The sequence below is a fragment of the Dryas octopetala genome, chromosome 8 (assembly GCF_963921425.1).
Source record: "Dryas octopetala chromosome 8, drDryOcto1.1, whole genome shotgun sequence".
NCBI classification, from domain to species: domain Eukaryota; kingdom Viridiplantae; phylum Streptophyta; class Magnoliopsida; order Rosales; family Rosaceae; genus Dryas; species Dryas octopetala.
Genome location: NC_141373.1, coordinates 7,584,668 through 7,602,449, shown reverse-complemented (window position 1 = coordinate 7,602,449; position 17,782 = coordinate 7,584,668). Strand labels below are relative to the sequence as shown.

Below are 17,782 nucleotides of genomic sequence, written 5' to 3'. Positions count from 1 at the left end.
ACAAATGCCTTGATTAATTACTCTCAAATTTCTCTCTTTAGATTTTCGATAACCACAATTGCCATCATCAAAATCCAAGCAATCAGGGAGAGAGAAACCTATCAAGGCAAATAATTCCATCATCATCGTAGATTAGAGGACTTGAATGCGGATTTCCAAGAGATGGTTGGCTAAGGAAGGGAGGGAGGGCGCGGTGGGCGTGGGCGGTTGGCACGGATTTGGTGGTGCGCTCGGATCTGGGATTGTTGTTGGGTCTGGTGGTGCTGGGTTGAGTATCTGTAATTGAAAGAATTTTAATGGGTTGCGAGCTATCAGATTCATGGCTTTAATGCTTTCAAGCTTTTTGTAAAATACCAAAAAAAAATTGAGGAACTGGATGTGGTTGTTTGAGACTTTGAGTCGACCATAACAAAATCAATAGAGAGAAAGAGTGATTGACAATCACTCTGACATTAATTAACTTTGACCAATGGAAGCTTCTTTGGAATTTCAATCATGAATAGAGAGAGTGATTAACTGTGACATTGATTAACTTCTCCTTCGTGATCTACTTTCCAGAATGATAGAGAGAAAGAGTAATGCACAACCAAACAGATGAGATGGTTGGCTAAGGAGAGAGAGAGAGAGAGAGAGAGAGAGAGAGAGAGAGAGAGAGAGAGAGAGAGAGAGAGAGAGAGAGAGAAAAAAAAAAAAGCTACAATAACAAAAGTTTAGGTTTTTATATGAAGGATGTTTGGCCATTTCACATTTAAAAAGCTAGTAAAGTAAATTTTTGAGATGAAGGGTCAAAAAAATTTAAGGAGTATTTAAAAGGATTATTGAATAAAATTTCTCCAACAAATAAAGGGGGTAAAAGACTGATGTAGGACAATTCTTAGGATCATGCTTTGAACTACAGCAAAATATATGCATATCAAAAATTAACAAGTATAGCTGAAACGGTCGATAATGGAAAACCATACAAAAGGCTTCATAATGTCAGAAATATTATTTCAATATCATTCATTATTGGCATAGTGATTAAAAGGTATCCATAATTTGCTAACTGGTAAACAAATAAACCTTTTATGATCAATGCAGCCAAGTTTCTTCTTTTTTATTTTCTAATGATTGCTGCTCTTTCCCTCTTTTCATGAAACCATGTAGTTCATGCACAAATATAGCTAGTTTCCGACGAAAAGGGAGGACTAGATTCTCCACCCAACTTCTGGGTTTAGTGATACAGCAGCAAGAAAATCAAATTGCAGGCTTGGACATCAATGCTTTCCCTTGCATGTCAGCAAGGCTGTCGTTTTACATATCGGGCACAGATTCTTCTGCATTAGCCACTGTTTGATGCAGTTGGTGTGGAAGTCATGCCCACAATCTAGAGTGCCAATATCACTCCCATCAGCATATTCCTCCTGCCAAAATAAGGGTTCAAACAAGGTAAACAAGAACAAGTCAATCAGCTGCATGAAACACTTGAAAGCAGCTAGCTATGTGTTCTTGTGGGGATAGACATAGCTCATACCTGACAAATACAGCATGGTTCCATATCTACTGGGGATTCTGTTGTAATAGAGAGGCATTTCCGCTGTTTCATGAACTTTGAAATGGTCTCCTCACTGAGTCCAGTGCTAACGTCTCCTATGCGTTCCTCCAGCGCCAACAGTTCCTATAATCCAAATCTATAGTTATGGGAACAATTTTAAAGAAAAAACCTATGGGAAAATACTTGCCCCCATTTTACCTCGTACGACATGTTATCAACATCAAGGCGCATGTCTCTGTGCCTATCATGCATCTCGGCCATGCCATGATATATGAATGGGTCAAAGAGCATATAGTCCTGACATCACCAAATGAAGCTCAATTGTCAAACATATTATCTGTTGTTTATAGCAATAAGCGAAGCGTTCTTTTCCCTTTGATCAACAAAGCAATTTTAGTAAACCCCAATTACATGCTAACAGAAAAGAATCCTCAAGCGTGTACCTCCTCATAAACACACGCATCTGCTTGCAGCTTAATTATGCTATTGCTCTCGCACACCTTAGTGGGGGTCCAGTTGTTATTTTCACAAACTATTTTGTCCGAACCTTATAATCTTTATCCACATACCATTTCGCCCCACCCCATCAAATTAGTATCCATGTTATGAAAATTAAAGATATCCAGATATTTTATACTCATACTCAAGAGAAAATCCTATATAAATGCCCATGCACAAAAAACGATGTCCAATGTACCACAGAAAAAAAAAAAGGGTAGCCATTGAACAGTGGAATAGCCATACTTCTGCTATTATTTTTTTTATAGGACATACTTCTGCTATTGTTAGCGTGATGACAGTAGCATGCCAGACCTATTGCCAAAGGAAAAAAGAAAATAAACTAATCCTCTTTGCATGATATTAGAAATTTGTTAGTGCACCATTTCCTGTTCTAAATTCATTTCTGACAGGTTTTCATTTCTCAGCAAGTACACATTATTCAAGGCTTTCAAGCTGATATGTATACATGGTGGTAGTTAGAAATAGATTCATAAACAATGTCCGAGATATGGTCATGATAAAGAAATGGCTCTGGAAAAGTCAGCTGGAAGATGTTTCCACCGCTTTTATCCACAAGATAGAAGCAGACATAATGCAATATACCTCAACAAATTGAAGGGTTGGAGCTACTAATTTTTGCACACAATTCCAAAGAGCTAAATTTCATCAACACAAACAAAGCTAAAATGCCTTGTTCTATGCCTGCTCAAATGTACTTATGGAGAATGAAAAGTCCAACCTTAAATCAGTCAAAAAATAATATGGTAAAAACCTGTATCCAAAGGCATGTTTAGGAGTGCTTTTGTGTGAAGCATTTTTACTAGTAGTGATTTTGTTAGAAGCACATAAAACTTTTTCTGAAAAACCCAAGTGCTTCACATATTAATTTGGAAATGATTCCCAATGCTTCTCCAGGAAGCACTAAAGTGCTCTCTAACCCCAAAAAGCACTTTTGTCTATTTTAACCAAACACTAACAGAAGTGCTTTTGGTAATCCAGATGCGCAAACACACTCCTAACATTCTACCTCCATATTTTTAAACTTGACAACAGAAAATGACTATCAGCGCAATCCAGCTAACAAAACTACCTTTGCAGTTGCAATGAAACCTATAAAAGTCCTAGTGATACAAACAGAAATTAATGTAGAGGTCAATATCAAACCTCGACTCGTAAGTTCTCACCCCTACGCATGGCATTCAAAACTTGACGAATCTGGTACATGGAGAAAATTATAATTGTTAGTTCCAAGAGGGAATGTCTTTTTGCAAAATATAGTTGATATATAAGGACAATACTTGAAAGCATTAACATCATCATCTCTCTGGTCAGAGGCATGAATAATTCAATGGCATGCAAAATACTGCCATCCAACCATAGAATTGATCCGTAACATGCAAACATATATTAAATACAGATATAAGAATGATCCAAACACTAAAGATTAGCTTAATTTTCATAGTCAGAGATCAAATATAAATATGATGTACTTTCATGTTCCTGTATCATTAACAGCCACCATTTAGTAGCCACTCAGTGCAATACTTATTCACTCAAGGAGATTCACCTGACTCTAAAGATAATACCAAAAAAAAAAAAAAAAAACAGGGACAACTTTCACAGAAGAAGTATCTCATTTAGTAAACACAAATCCAAAACTGAAACACTTTTAAGGTGATATTCAGACTCTGTTATCTGGATATCAAAATGTCAACAGGAAAGCCAATGCAAATTTAACTCCACAAATGTCATACCAGGTTATAGAGTCCAAACAGTATATGTACAAAGAGAGTAAACTTGAAAAGGATGTAAAATAAAAATAGAAACAAACCTCAGATATTAGTCGGCGCCTCCCTTCAATGTCAGCTGCTAATGCCCGCAGTGAATGTGGCATATTAAGAACATCATCAGCTTGTCTGTCCACCAAGAATGCTGCCCTAGAATATGGTTGATGACGGACCTGGTTATTAGATCCAGAAGAATTTCCTGAATCCTGTGAGGAAACAGAAGCTCCTGAAGGTGATGGAATAAAATGACTATGACCTCCAGGTTGAGAATCAATAGACGGAAACAAAGACCAAGGTGGAAACTCTGATAGTCTTTGATGATTCTGGGTTGGAGGGTTGATGAGAGGGATCCATGAAGGATTGGACAAAGAATGAATGCTGGAACTGGAACCAATCCTTGTAGAGGAAGGAACACCTACAGAAGTGCTTATGTTTCCAGGGGCCAAACTCCAACCTGTTGGATCCTGCGATGAATTTCTCATATCTGTAACAGTTACAAACATGGGATGCTCCACATTGTTTCTTGGAATGCTTCTTATGTTTGCTTCTTCTCTTAACTCGGCACCTCTTTCTCCGGTCATGAGAGAACTTGATAAGCTGCCCACTCTTGAACTGGAAGCACCATTCCAAGGAAAAGGAATCATGTTTCCTGACAAACCATTAATATGCATAGCAGGACACTGGCTTTGAGGACTACCAGAATTGGTTGCAGCTACTGTTGTTGATCTCCCCGCTGATGATAAATTTGATGGTGCAGACTCTTGTTGAGGCACCGTACTAAACCCCCTAGCATATTGTCTTAGTGATCTTTCTGCACCTAATGAAGGAAAGGTATCAGATGCTCCCACTCTCAGACCAACCCTGCTTCTTAAGTTCTGCTGTTCTGAAGGACTACCACTAAGAGAGTCACGGAAGGGTGTGGATAAACTTAAACTACTAGAAGGATTGTAACGAGCAGGACTGGTATTCCATAGACCATTTTCAGCTTGTGGAAATGAACTAGAGCTTCCACCAGGATAAGACTGCCCAGAAGTACCCTCAAGGGACTTTCGCTTGCAGGATAAACCCCAATTGCCAAAAGAAGAGCCTGGGTTACCATCATTTTCCCCCACCGCATAATCAGAGCTTCCGGATGAAGTCCCAATGATATCAGGTGAAGCTGTGTGCGCACTTGACTTGTAGAGATTAGGGATTGTATTAGCTTCCACAACATGCCCACAATTACCACTATTTCCCACATACTCTGCATTTAGATTTACATTTTGAGGGATATAATTAGAGCTAGAACCTTGTGAAAAGGACGGCCCACCTTGAATCTGATTGCCACTGAGACCAATAATAGCTCTCCCAGGAAAAAGAATATTTGGTTCAATTCGTCTTTCTTCTGACCTTTGACCAATCACGGGACAAGCACTATATGGAGATGGCCACCCATGTTCCATTTTCATCTCATCGTCATTGACCGGGCTTTGCAGATTCGATCTAGAGCTGGGTTCACCTGGACCAGTAAAGCTCTGAGTGTCATGACTAGAAGCATTTAAGCATGTCATTTCACCAGAAGATACCATATAACTTGATAACTGGGTTTCTACAGGATTTAGCATGTTATTCAAAGAAGTCTGCTGACTCATACCAGTGCTGTTGGAAACAGATCCAAGCCCAACATCTGTGATTTCTGGAAAAGTATCAATGCTACTCCCTTGACCTTGCATTATGGTCAACGAATCCCAGCAAATAAACTTGATAAAGTGCAGAAGGCGCTATATGGTCTTCACAGGTGCTTCCGATTGAACACTTCTTCAGCACACCTGGAGCAAGCACATAGCAGCATAAATAATATATATATATATCAGATATGTAATGAGTGCACAATTCTAAAAATCTGTATGAATTCAAATATGGATAATAAAGCAAGATAAACAAAGGGAGAGACAGAGAGAGACAGAGAGGAGAAAAGTTCATTGTGAATTCTTGCAACATGGGCTCTCACCCAAATGGTGTATCTCAATTCCAATCCTACACGCAAATGGCATCTCTATTCATCTCTTCCCAACTACTCATATTATGTCCATATGTATCAAATTATGTAAATCACAGTTATTCACTTCTGTCTTGGCTCTGTTTGCAATGAAAACTTGCTGTAAGTTAACTTGCAAACATTTCTGCACCCAAATCTAAGTGGTGCACACAACATAAAGAGAAATGGTCACCACTACATACAGCCACTGATTTGCCAGTAATTCTAGGGGGTTTGCATATACCCAACAGAATGTTGCCACAACACCATGAAGAAATAATATGAGAAGCATTTGCTAGCCCAAATGAGATACAGAATTATAAAAAATGCATGGGCATTGATATCAAGTGCACTAACTTTCTAGCTCTCAATCAAATGCTTATAGTCCAACCTTTTACAAGAAAAGAAAAGAGAAGAAAAACTTCAAAATACTAAATCAAGCAACAATACAAGCAGGACAAAACATCCGCATTAGTGATGCACAACCTCCAACTCGTGATATGCCTATGAAAGTAATTGATAAGCTGATTAAAACCAATAATAAAAATGAAAATGAGAAACTTTGGAAAAATCGTCCAAGCCATTTCTTGAACTGGTTTAGTTTCGAAAATACCCAACACAGGATCTTCGAAATTTTTACCAAAAACTAAAAAAATCCTTTCATTTTTTATATAAAATGACTTGATACCAGAAATAACCCAAACCAGGAAAATAAAACGAAAGGAAAAACAAAACCCAGAACGCATAACAGCCAGTTAGTAGGTATATCCTGTTAAAAAAATGAATATATAAAATCAAACAAATGGCCATTTGGGTCGGTTCCGATCCCTCTAATTCACTCATATTCGCATGGAATGAAAACCATAAAAAAAATTTTAAAAAAAATCAGAAAAAAAGAAGAAACCTGAATATGGAAAATGAAATAAGGAATGATAGTCAAAACCCAGAGATAATGAATGAGAATGAAGTACCAGAGATACTGAGGAGGATGATGAGATCATAGGTGAACCGCACCGCAGGGATCAAATTGGGTCGAGAAAGACTCGAAACGCTACCCCAGTCTGTGTCTCTCTGTGTGTGTCTGTCTGTCTCTGAATTTTTTTTTCTCTTCTTCCTTCCTTCCTACAGTTACTACTTCATTTATTATACGATTATTTTACTGCGGAAAGAGATAAACGGAATACGACAAAGCCACTGAGCTGAGCAAATGGATGAGAGAGAGAGAGATTAGACAGAGCTCACATAAACAACATAATGTAATGCAATCATCTATTCATCTCTGAATGAATCTAATATCTACAAGACCATAATCTATCATCTATGTATGTATGTATGAGAGATTGAGAGATGTTTCAGATTTTTGCTGAGGTGGGGTGAGATGTCCACATAGCTTGCATGCACTTCCTGTGGGTCCCACTTCACGTATATTATATTTATTTTGCTATTAATTTAATTATTTTTTGTGTGCTGGAAATGCCCTGCTCCTTTCTCGCAAGAATGTGGTCACTGCTGAGCTTCCACCCTTACGTGGCCTCCATATATCTTACAAACATTATTTTATTGTTTCTAAACAAGGAAAAAAATCTGAACGAATAGAATTTTCATGTAAGATAAGATGTGTATATACCTTATTTTGCCTATCTGTCTCTCTCAATATTACGTGACATAGTATATGATTAGAGAAATAGACACCTCATACTTCGAGTGAGCTTGAACCTGGCCCAAACTCATTAGTGGCTAATTTACAGCCCAATTTGGCCTTAAGGGTGGAAAGCTGCTTACCTTTTTGGCCCGCATGATGTGGGCCGAAATTCAACCCATAGACTAGGCCCATTTTACCCCTTGTCCATTCTTCCTAAATTCACAAATGCTAATGGTACAAACTACAAAGCTATAGAGTTGATAATCATTATATGGTCGATGGAACAATTTGTATGGGGCCTAATTGTCTCATTCTCACTCTCTTTTCATTCTATGTCTCAATGTATATGCTCTCATTCTCTCTTACTTGAAAACTAGGGGCGTTCAAAATGCAATTCAAGCTACTCAAATTGACCGATCCAATCCAATTCAATATGATCTGTTTTGATGACTTTGGTGGATTTCCATGTGAAAATCCAATGAAATCCAATAATATTAATGTGATAAAATTTAATTTAATGATCAATTTTGTATGTTTATTTTTTATTTTCTTTATTAAAAAAACTGATCGTCCAATCCAATCCAATATCAATTGGATCAGATTGGATTTGATTCTAATCTCATATCGTATCGGATTGAATTTACAATCCAATCAATAGCGGATCAAATGCCAATTTACAAAAAATTAATGGATTCCAACTTATGAACACCCCTATTGAAAACCATTAGTGGGTCTTTCCACAAACTTTGGAGTTAGGGATACAATGGACTAGAGTTGGGCCGGTTTGTCATTTTCATTCTTGTCCTCGCCTCTAAATGAGAATTCTATTATTTTTAAAACATTTTTCTTTTCTAGAACCATACATTTCGCCATAAATATATATTATAGAACATATCGAATACATTAATATATAAATAGTTGTGCTACATTTTTCGTAAGGACATTGTTTGAAATGGAAATGTATAATAACTGTTTTTTTAACCTTACCTCACATCCTCATCAAAGTTCTTTTCTTTATAATAACCTCACATCAAAGTTGGAATATACCATATGATATGACATGATAAAATTGGAATCTACAACTTTGAATGGTCTTTTAATACAAAATCAATTATAAATTAAGAAATTACATCATTCCATAAATAAATTATAAATTAAGGGGGGTGTCCCAACTCAAATTTTAATGAATTTTAAAATTTATAGAATCCATTAAAATCCAAATGAAATAGCTAGAATTCTCATAGCATCTGTTATGTGTAAAAAATCTACTAAAATCCATTCAAATTTATTAAAATTCACCACTTAATGAAATTCATCAGTTTTTTAGGACACTTGAATTTCTAAAAAATCCATTAAAATTTGAATTTGGGATATCTAGATTTCTATAAAATCCATTAAAATTCTAACTGAGAATACCTAGATTTCGTTGGACTTTTAAAATCTATTAAAATATGAATTTAGGACACCCCTAAGTATAAAAATGAATATATTTTCTCTCATATTCATCCTTTTACCTTATGAAACAAGAAATGGTCCAAAAAAAAAAAAAAACAAGAAATGGTCCACAAAACAAGGTGTGCATTAGTTCAAGGCTTCAAGCCACATTATAGCTCTTGCCTCTTCTATAGCCTTTCCATTTCTAACTTGGAAGAAGGGAAAAGGCAAAAGAAAAAAAAAATTGAGAAAGAAGGAAAGAAAGTCCTTGAAATGCATCATGATCTAGAGAATATTTACAATCTAGACACATTATGCAATTAATTTACAAAATGAATAATTTATACTTTAGTAGATAAAATATAAACCTATCAACATGCAAAAGTCATAAATTGTTTGCATTACATGTCATGGCAACATAGGACTTAAGAATTCATAAAATTATTCAAATTTGCCATGAACAACTAAATAATGTAACAATAAGGATGCTTTCTACGCACGTCAAACATGTACGTTAGCAAATCTTATATTGCGAAATGGTCGGTGTAATTAACTACTGATTAGTTGATTTTTGGTCTTAAAACGTAATAACACAAGCTACTATCATTTTAGGTAACTAAATTAGTGATAACGGAAAAGGCCTTGTATTCCAGATATAGAAAACAAAAAATTACCTATGAAAACTTTATCACAAATATGAAGTTTGATAAAAAAAAATTTGGGTTTTTTTGGTCAGGAGAAGTTTGATAAGATCCCTAATTTCCAAATAAAGAATTCTCTCACGTGCCTCAAAAGAAGTTTCCAAAACTGTAAGGTAGCGAAAGTGTATAACCAAGAGTCAACAGACAGGTGTACCTCTGTATTTCGTCTCCCAGATTCTCAATCCAACCTTCACACGACTCCCGAGAAAATCAAAAGCCCCATTAAATGGCCGTGGAATCCTCCACACTCGTAGCTTTACTCTCCTCCATCTCCCAACTCATCCTCCTCCTCCTTTTGTCTCCCAACTCCACCAACTCCTCCGATTCCAATTCCTGCGCAAATGTTTTCCCAATCGTCCACCAATTCCTTGCCACCCAAGAAATGGCCACCACCCTCTCCCTCCTCACCCTTTCCCGGAAACGGAAGCGAACCCGTTTCTCGGAACGCGATTCCGAGCCCAATGACCCACACAAGGACCACGAACTCGGTGGTGGGGGCCGAGTCCAACTGGGTCTGACTCGGAGTCCAGACTCGTTCAGGAACTGCTTCAGAATGACCTCCTCAACGTTTGAATGGCTATGTGGTTTGCTCGAGCCGTTACTTGAGTGTCGTGACCCAATTGGGTTACCTCTCAATCTCTCCGCCGAGGTCCGCCTCGGCATCGGCCTGTTTCGGCTGGCCACCGGTTCCGATTACCCCGAAATTTCGAAGCAATTCGGGGTTTCGGAGTCCGTGGCAAGGTTTTGTGCCAAGCAACTGTGCCGTGTTCTTTGCACCAATTATCGGTTCTGGATTGAATTTCCCAACCCAACTGAGCTTGAATCCGTATCTGCTGCTTTCGAAAGCTGTACGGGGTTGCCCAACTGTTGCGGTGTGATTGATTGTACGAGGTTTAAGATTGTTAGGAATGATGGGTTGGAAGAAAAAAATGAGAATCTTCAGGAAGAAAGCATTGCTGCCCAAATCATGGTAGATTCTTCGTCGCGAATTCTCAGCATTGTCGCCGGGTTTCGCGGCAATAAGGGTGATTCAAGGGTGCTAAAGTCATCAACTTTGTACAAGGATATCGAAGCAGGGAGGTTACTGAATTCGCCTCCGGTTTATGTGAATGGGGTGGCTGTAAATCAGTATTTGATTGGAGATCGAGGGTACCCCTTGCTTCCTTGGCTTATGGTGCCTTTCATTGATGCCGTTCGGGGCTCAAACGAAGAGCATTTCAATGCAGCACACAATTGCATGCGCCTTTCGGGGCTTAGGACCATTGCTAGTCTGAAGAATTGGGGTGTTTTGAGCCAACCAATCCGAGAGGAGTTGAAGATGGCAGTTGCTTACATTGGTGCTTGTTCCATACTTCATAATGGCTTGTTAAGGAGGGAGGATTATACTGCTTTGTGTGATGGGTTGGATGATTACTCTTTGTTTGATCAGAGCTCTCAGTATTATGGGGATACTAGTTTGGAGGAGAATTCAATTGGGAGGAAGGCTTCTGTTATACGAAGTGCATTGACTACAAAAGCAAAAGAGTTTCAAAAGTCATAGCTTTCATCCAATATTTGTTCTTTGGTTCAATTGAAATCCACCTAGGAGATTGGTTCAAAAGAGGAGCTGCTATAGCACAATTTTGTTTTGGCAGGTAATTTTAGATTTTATGATTATGTTAGATAAAAAATTGTTATTGCAATTTCTCTGGTGTTTCTTTTCTATTCTTTCAATTTATTTAAGGGTATAAATTGCTTTTGCATTCAATTTGTTTACCAATTTACTTTTGAAGATGTACCCAGTTCAGCATCTTCTGTAATAATCAAAGTGCAAAGATGGGATTCTTTCCTGTTGAGAATGTGAATACTCTCAGTTGGTCATTTGCTATCCATTTCTTGATAATAAAGGGTTAATCTTTTCGTAAAGGCCTTTAGAAAATTAAGCAAAAATAGTCTTGCTTTGATCTATTAGAAGCCTATTACAGGATGATGTCTGTGCCAAAATCATACCAAGTACTGAGAAGTGTGTGGACTATAAAACAACCAAAGGATATCTGAGCCAATGCAGAACTTCCAATTGTAATTTGTTTGTTAAACTTGATTGCTGCAGAATGCAGAGCACAAGGTGGAGTATTTTCTCCCTTAAAATTACAAAAATTTAAAGGGATACAAGCTGCCAGCACAGAAACTAATCAAGTAACAAACTCACTTCCCTTAACAGAAAGACCAAAAACACATAACTGATACAGTGATACTACAGATCATAGCTTCTGACAGTAAGCCAATTTAGTTGACTATTCTGAATTATACGACTGTTCATTAAAGCAAATGAGTTGACTACTCATCAACTTAGTTTACTGTTCTTCATTTTGATCTTCAACATCCTTCTCAGCCTCTTCCTTCTATAGCTTTGCATTTGCACAACTCAATAGCCACTAGTGTTGCACAGCTCAATATCAATAGCAGCAGCTTAACCCTTGCTAACTCTTCACAATAGCAATTTTTTTTATCAACTAATTGGTAACTGGGGTATGACAAGTACCCACCCTGCCGCATTTGCACAACTCAATAGCCACTAGTGTTGCACAGCTCAATATCAATAGCAGCAGCTTAACCCTTGCTAACTCTTCACAATAGCAATTTTTTTTATCAACTAATTGGTTACTGGGGTATGACAAGTACCCACCCTGCCACACGATAGTCCTCAAGGATGAAAATCGGGAAATTGGTTGGTAATGAAAGGCAATCTTCCTAGGTTGCATCTTTTGAAATTGATTGAGACCACTGAACTAGTACTTAGGTTGCCGGCATATTGCTCCTCTTAACCAGGCTGCAATCTAGTAGAGCTACTGGCTGCACAAAAATCTGACCTTCCTCCCCTACCATTGGTTGTGTAGAACTGTAGATAATGGCTTTACAGGTCTCTCAATATGCTTCTTAATCTGGGATACATGGAACACGAGGAATTTTTGAACCATGAAGTAATTTCAATTTTAAGCCACTTAACCAATTTTGGCTTTCACAGGAAAAGGCCCAAAATACTTAGCAGCCAACTTTAAATTATTTCTAATGCTAATAGAAGTCTGCCTAAAAGGTTGGAGTCATAGGTAGACTAGATCTTTCACTTTTATTTTTGTCTGCAATCTGCATATCATTTCATTCTGGTCTGAGCTTGATGCAAATTCTCACTGCTGCAACTTGTTTTGTCTTTTTGATCTCTATACGGGTTGTGGCTTGAGGACAATAGACATATAGAGCTTTAGATGGTGTCATATTATTGCTGATTTGATGATGTGTGATGTCCCACCATTGTGCTTTAAGAAGCCATTTCACATATTGTGAGGTCTTTCTCCTGTCATGTATCTTAGATAGGTTTCAAAACGATATTAATTCTTTTAGTAGGACAATCAGTTTTGTGAATGTTAGGCAGTGCTCATATGCAACTCAGTTACCATTACCAATTGCTTGAATAGCTCCTTCCAGATAAGCTTAAGCAGACTTTGTTCCTATAAGTCACAATAATAGAAGGTGTTCCATGCTGCTTATATAGTTATATTATGGGCTAGAAATAGATGCGAAATGCCAAAAATTTTGTGAGGATAACTGAGGGCCAAAACATGGCTATATTTGATAAGCCTGTAAGCTACACGACTACTATACTTCCTTCTGACTTGGGCAATTCTTCATTAAATTCATGAATATGTAACTTCAAGTCTATTAGTTTGAAGTAATCCAGCAGCTGGCACATGTTCTGTATTGTTTCTTTGGTATTACAACTGCTGGATATCTTTCTTCATTCCAGGCCAATAAAAATATTGTTTTATTCTTTTAACTCTCTTGCATCCCTGATGTCCTATTGAAGAGTGAAGAGGAATGTACTGCTGCCATTATCCTGAATCTCACGTCAACATAAACTCTGCCCTTATGTCTGAGCAATCCGTTATTGAGTGTATACATAAGTAAATCATGATTTTGGTAATGAGCTCTCTAGATCATCCTTATGGCTTCTAATTACCTTTAAGCCAATTTGGAATCACAGTGCAAGGGGCATGGCATGGCATGGCATTCATCTTACTCTTCAGTTGGTGTAGACAATGCATCAACAGCTCTATTCTTAACTCCCTTTATATTTTATTTCAAAATCCATTCTGAGAAGCTTGGTTCAGCATTTTTGCTGCAACAAGGTAGTAACCCTTTTCTCCGAAATATGTTTATGGCTTTGATGATAAGTTGTAATGATTTATCGGTTTCCAAATACTGTCCAAGATTTCCTTTCATAGGTAGACATCCTTGTAGTCCTTACTTTAAGACTGCTTCAATACCTTTCTTGCAAGCATCAAACTCCAATTCAAAGGGCTTGGTGAAATCTAGCATACCTAAAACAAGTGTGGTAGTCCTGGCCTATTTCTATGGTTGTAAGGCATGTTCAGCTTCTAAGTTGAACAAAATTGTACTTCACGAGATCAGTTAGGGGATTACTTATACTGCCATAACCTTTTACAAATTTCTTATAATAACCAGTAATCCCCAAAAAGCCTCTTAAGCCTTTGAGAGTGTAGATTCAAGGCCATTTTTGTATACATTTCGTTTTATGGTTCAGATTTGCAAGTAACTCAATTCCTATAATTTAGTGCCCCTCCCGAGGTTGCACCATTTGAATACAAACTGAGAGAAAACCAAGAGCAATGTATTGACCACTCATGGGGTTAGGGGAAAGATCCAGAAGAGCATCAACAATGCTCCGATAAATTTTTTCTGAAAACATGGCCCTGCATAGAGTGGAATAACTAAATAGTGTGTGGCAGTCTCCGATGGACAGAATAAGGCTCCGTTTAGTTTGAAAGGATCAGGCGTTTGAGCCTTTTTAGATTAGGGATGGCTCTCTAGAAAGTTTCCAGCTGCTTATCTCATGAATGCTGATGGCATTACATTGTTTCTGTTTACAAGAATTCAGTCTCTGGTGTGTAGATGACTACTGGGTTTGTGTGCATCTGGTGTGTTCTTTCGGGCACTCTGCAAAACAAGGGTACCCCAAATCTGTTGCAGGTTAAAGATTTGGTATATATGAGAATTGTACCAAAGGGAAAACACTTAAATACAAGGAAAAGCAAAGGGTTGTAAGAGTTGAGGATTGTTATATTATATACTTATATATAGTCAGACCAATATATGTATATATTTAAGCAAAGAGAAAAGTGTCTTGCAATTCTAATGAAAAGCCAGATAGTGGGGTTGGTGAACCTTGGACTAGTCTTTATGAGAATCAAACTCACAGGATAGGAACAAGGAACCCCCACCTCCCCACCAAGGCACCAATGTAACTTTTCATTAGCATTTCATAATAACAAAAATAACAAAAATAATAAAATCCTCATCCAGGAGTAGGACAGATAGTTCTTACTTCTTAGGGAGGACTGGAGCCTGGAGGAGGATGACCAAAATACATATTCATATGAGTAGTTTTAGCAGTCTCCTTGGCAAAAAGAAAGTGTGGATATGGAATATCGATAGTATTGTCTAGCTGATGGACCCAAAAATTTGGAAAGTGCCTTTACTCTTATTTACTGTGAGGTAATGTTTTAAAAAAATAAATTGAAATGATAGTTGGTGATTGCAGTATTATTGCAATTAGTCAGAAAAAAATGCAGTATTATTGCAATTAGTCAGAAAAAAAAAATAAAAAAAATAAGGGGAAGAGCCAGCCAGCCTGAGGAGGTGATGGTCACCACCTACTGCTACGCGAACAAAGCCAAGTTCTCCGCATTCTTACCAACTTTATATTCCAAATAAAATAGGAAAAAAAAAAGGTGTATCCCACCATTTAGCCGTTGAAAAATTCTTTTCGTTTTTAATGCAATAAGCATTTTGAAATTCATTATTAGAAAAAAGATGGGTATAAATAATAATATAATCATATATAACAGTGTTAACCCAGCAAAAAAAAGTATATAAAACAGAGTTTGACACACGTGGGATAATCCTAGATTTTTGTTTTTTGGGTCTAAAATCCTTGATTCCAACTCCAAATTATCACAATTCTTACCCAATTTGACAGGACATAGAAGCCTATGCCAAATTAAATGAATGTACTCCGAGAATACAATCTAAAATATCACAGAGTAGTGATATTTTATTTATATCACTTCAATTAAATATATCTTGATTAATAATTATTTGGAATAATAAATGACACTCGGTTTATATTATCGGAAACATTCTAAATTCAAATCTAATAAAAGATTAGTTAATTAATACAAAAAATTAACAATAGTTTGTACCTTTGCAACAATAAATCAAAAACAACATTCTAAATTTCTAATTCCTAAAACACTTTAAAAAAATAAAAAAAAAACATTTTAGCTCCTACAAATAAAAAAAAAATGATTATTCTCAAAAAAAAAAAAGAAAAAAAAATGATTGACGTGACAAGTACTCACGATGGAGTCACTCACCAAGACCCAACCACAACACAACAAAGTCTACTAACCAAATACCAGATTAGTGGGTCCCAACACCCAAAAGCATGATGTATTTTGATTGGTTTCAACTTTGAAGTTCCAAAACTCACACCACCTCGGAGGACTTCACCAACCCCAGACCGGTTTGGTGGCCGGCCCAACCAACCAGCCGGTTCAACCCGGACTGTTTCATTCCATATATACCTTCTTCTTTCCTCTATCTCAACTCAGGCTTGTATCTCCCTTATAACATCATCAAGCCAATAAATCTTCTAGAAAGCCAGAGAAAGCAAGGAAGAGGTAAACTTTACATCAATGGCAACCAATGGAGAAGAGCAGCAGAACCAACCCGCGAGGCACCAAGAGGTTGGCCACAAGAGCCTTCTGCAAAGTGATGCTCTTTACCAGGTACCCACATATACAACTAATTAAAGCTATGAATCAAAACCTCCAAAAATTATTGAAATATTAGAGGGGAAATTTATTGAGTCATTGAAGCTGTTGTGATTTGGTTTCTGGGTTTGATTTATTTTTGCAGTATATATTGGAGACCAGTGTGTACCCAAGAGAGCCTGAGCCCATGAAGGAGCTCAGAGAATTGACTGCAAAGCACCCATGGTTTGTTAGTTTGATCTCTATCACCAACCAATTCATTAAATTCATCATATTTGAGATACCCAATTGGTGATTATGTTGTTGGAGATCAATATCATTGGTTGGTTGGTGTTTGATTATATGAAAAATGAATGAATGAACAGGAACATCATGACCACCTCAGCTGATGAAGGGCAGTTCTTGAACATGCTTCTCAAGCTCATCAATGCCAAAAACACCATGGAGATTGGTGTCTACACGGGCTACTCCCTCCTTGCCACAGCCCTTGCTCTTCCTGAAGATGGAAAGGTATACATTGAATTCCTCATCTTCAATCAAATACCCCATAAAACATTTTTGTGTATTTTATATATTTATTTTAATTTGTCACAGATCTTGGCCATGGACATAAACAGAGAAAACTACGAATTGGGTCTCCCGATCATCGAAAAGGCCGGTGTTGCTCACAAGATTGAGTTTAGAGAAGGCCCTGCTCTTCCAGTCCTCGACCTAATGATCGAAGATGTAAATACACAAAAATTCTTTGTACTTTCTCCCTCTTTTGACTGTTTCACCAATTGGGAAAGAACTAAGGAACAATATTGAATGCCCCTTTGACAGGAGAAGAATCGTGGGTCGTACGACTTCATCTTCGTGGATGCTGACAAGGACAACTATATCAACTACCACAAGAGACTCATCGACCTGGTTAAGGTCGGGGGTTTGATCGGCTACGACAACACCCTATGGAACGGCTCTGTGGTCGCACCTCCAGATGCTCCGCTACGCAAGTACGTTAGGTACTACAGGGACTTCGTGCTCGAGCTCAACAAGGCTCTCGCTGCGGACCCCAGGATTGAAATCTGCATGCTTCCCGTTGGTGATGGCATCACTCTCTGCCGTCGGATCAAGTGAGATCATAACCCAATTCACCAATCACAGCCGCTGGTTTCTTGGTCACTCAATGATATATAAAAGCAAAGTGGTGTTTTTCTTTTATTTTTACTTAATTTTCTGTGTATTCTCTATTTGGATGAACGTTCATGTTGGAGCGATTAAAAGGCATATACCATATTCAGTTGTGCTCTTTTAATTTTCTCTCATAATTATAATATACCAATTTGAATCTTCTGCA

General features: G+C 37.5%; 2 protein-coding genes across 4 annotated transcripts; one reads left to right on the top strand and one right to left on the bottom strand.

The window, feature by feature from the left end:
* Nucleotides 1–946: 946 nt before the first annotated feature.
* Nucleotides 947–7,114, bottom strand: LOC147276735 (E3 ubiquitin-protein ligase MBR2-like). 3 transcript variants are annotated; one of them, XM_086255077.1, is made up of 7 exons: nt 6,811–7,102; nt 5,456–5,630; nt 3,867–5,320; nt 3,200–3,250; nt 1,733–1,831; nt 1,514–1,657; nt 947–1,403 (listed from the first exon to the last, which is right to left on the bottom strand). In XM_086255077.1, the coding sequence occupies exons 2-7, from the start codon at nt 5,532–5,534 to the stop codon at nt 1,257–1,259; spliced, it is 1,974 nt and encodes a 657-aa protein (XP_086111203.1). In that variant the 5' UTR covers nt 5,535–5,630; nt 6,811–7,102; the 3' UTR covers nt 947–1,256. The 3 variants fall into 3 exon arrangements, 2 of the variants coding, with proteins under 2 accessions (XP_086111203.1, XP_086111202.1); XM_086255076.1 differs by having other exon boundaries at nt 3,867–5,630; nt 6,811–7,105; XR_015123976.1 differs by lacking the exon at nt 947–1,403 and having other exon boundaries at nt 1,517–1,657; nt 3,220–3,250; nt 3,867–5,630; nt 6,811–7,114.
* A 9,170-nt stretch (nt 7,115–16,284) lies between these two features.
* Nucleotides 16,285–17,782, top strand: CCOAOMT1 (S-adenosyl-L-methionine-dependent methyltransferases superfamily protein). The gene is made up of 5 exons (XM_086252921.1): nt 16,285–16,461; nt 16,592–16,671; nt 16,812–16,956; nt 17,041–17,172; nt 17,269–17,782. The coding sequence occupies exons 1-5, from the start codon at nt 16,369–16,371 to the stop codon at nt 17,560–17,562; spliced, it is 744 nt and encodes a 247-aa protein (XP_086109047.1). The 5' UTR covers nt 16,285–16,368; the 3' UTR covers nt 17,563–17,782.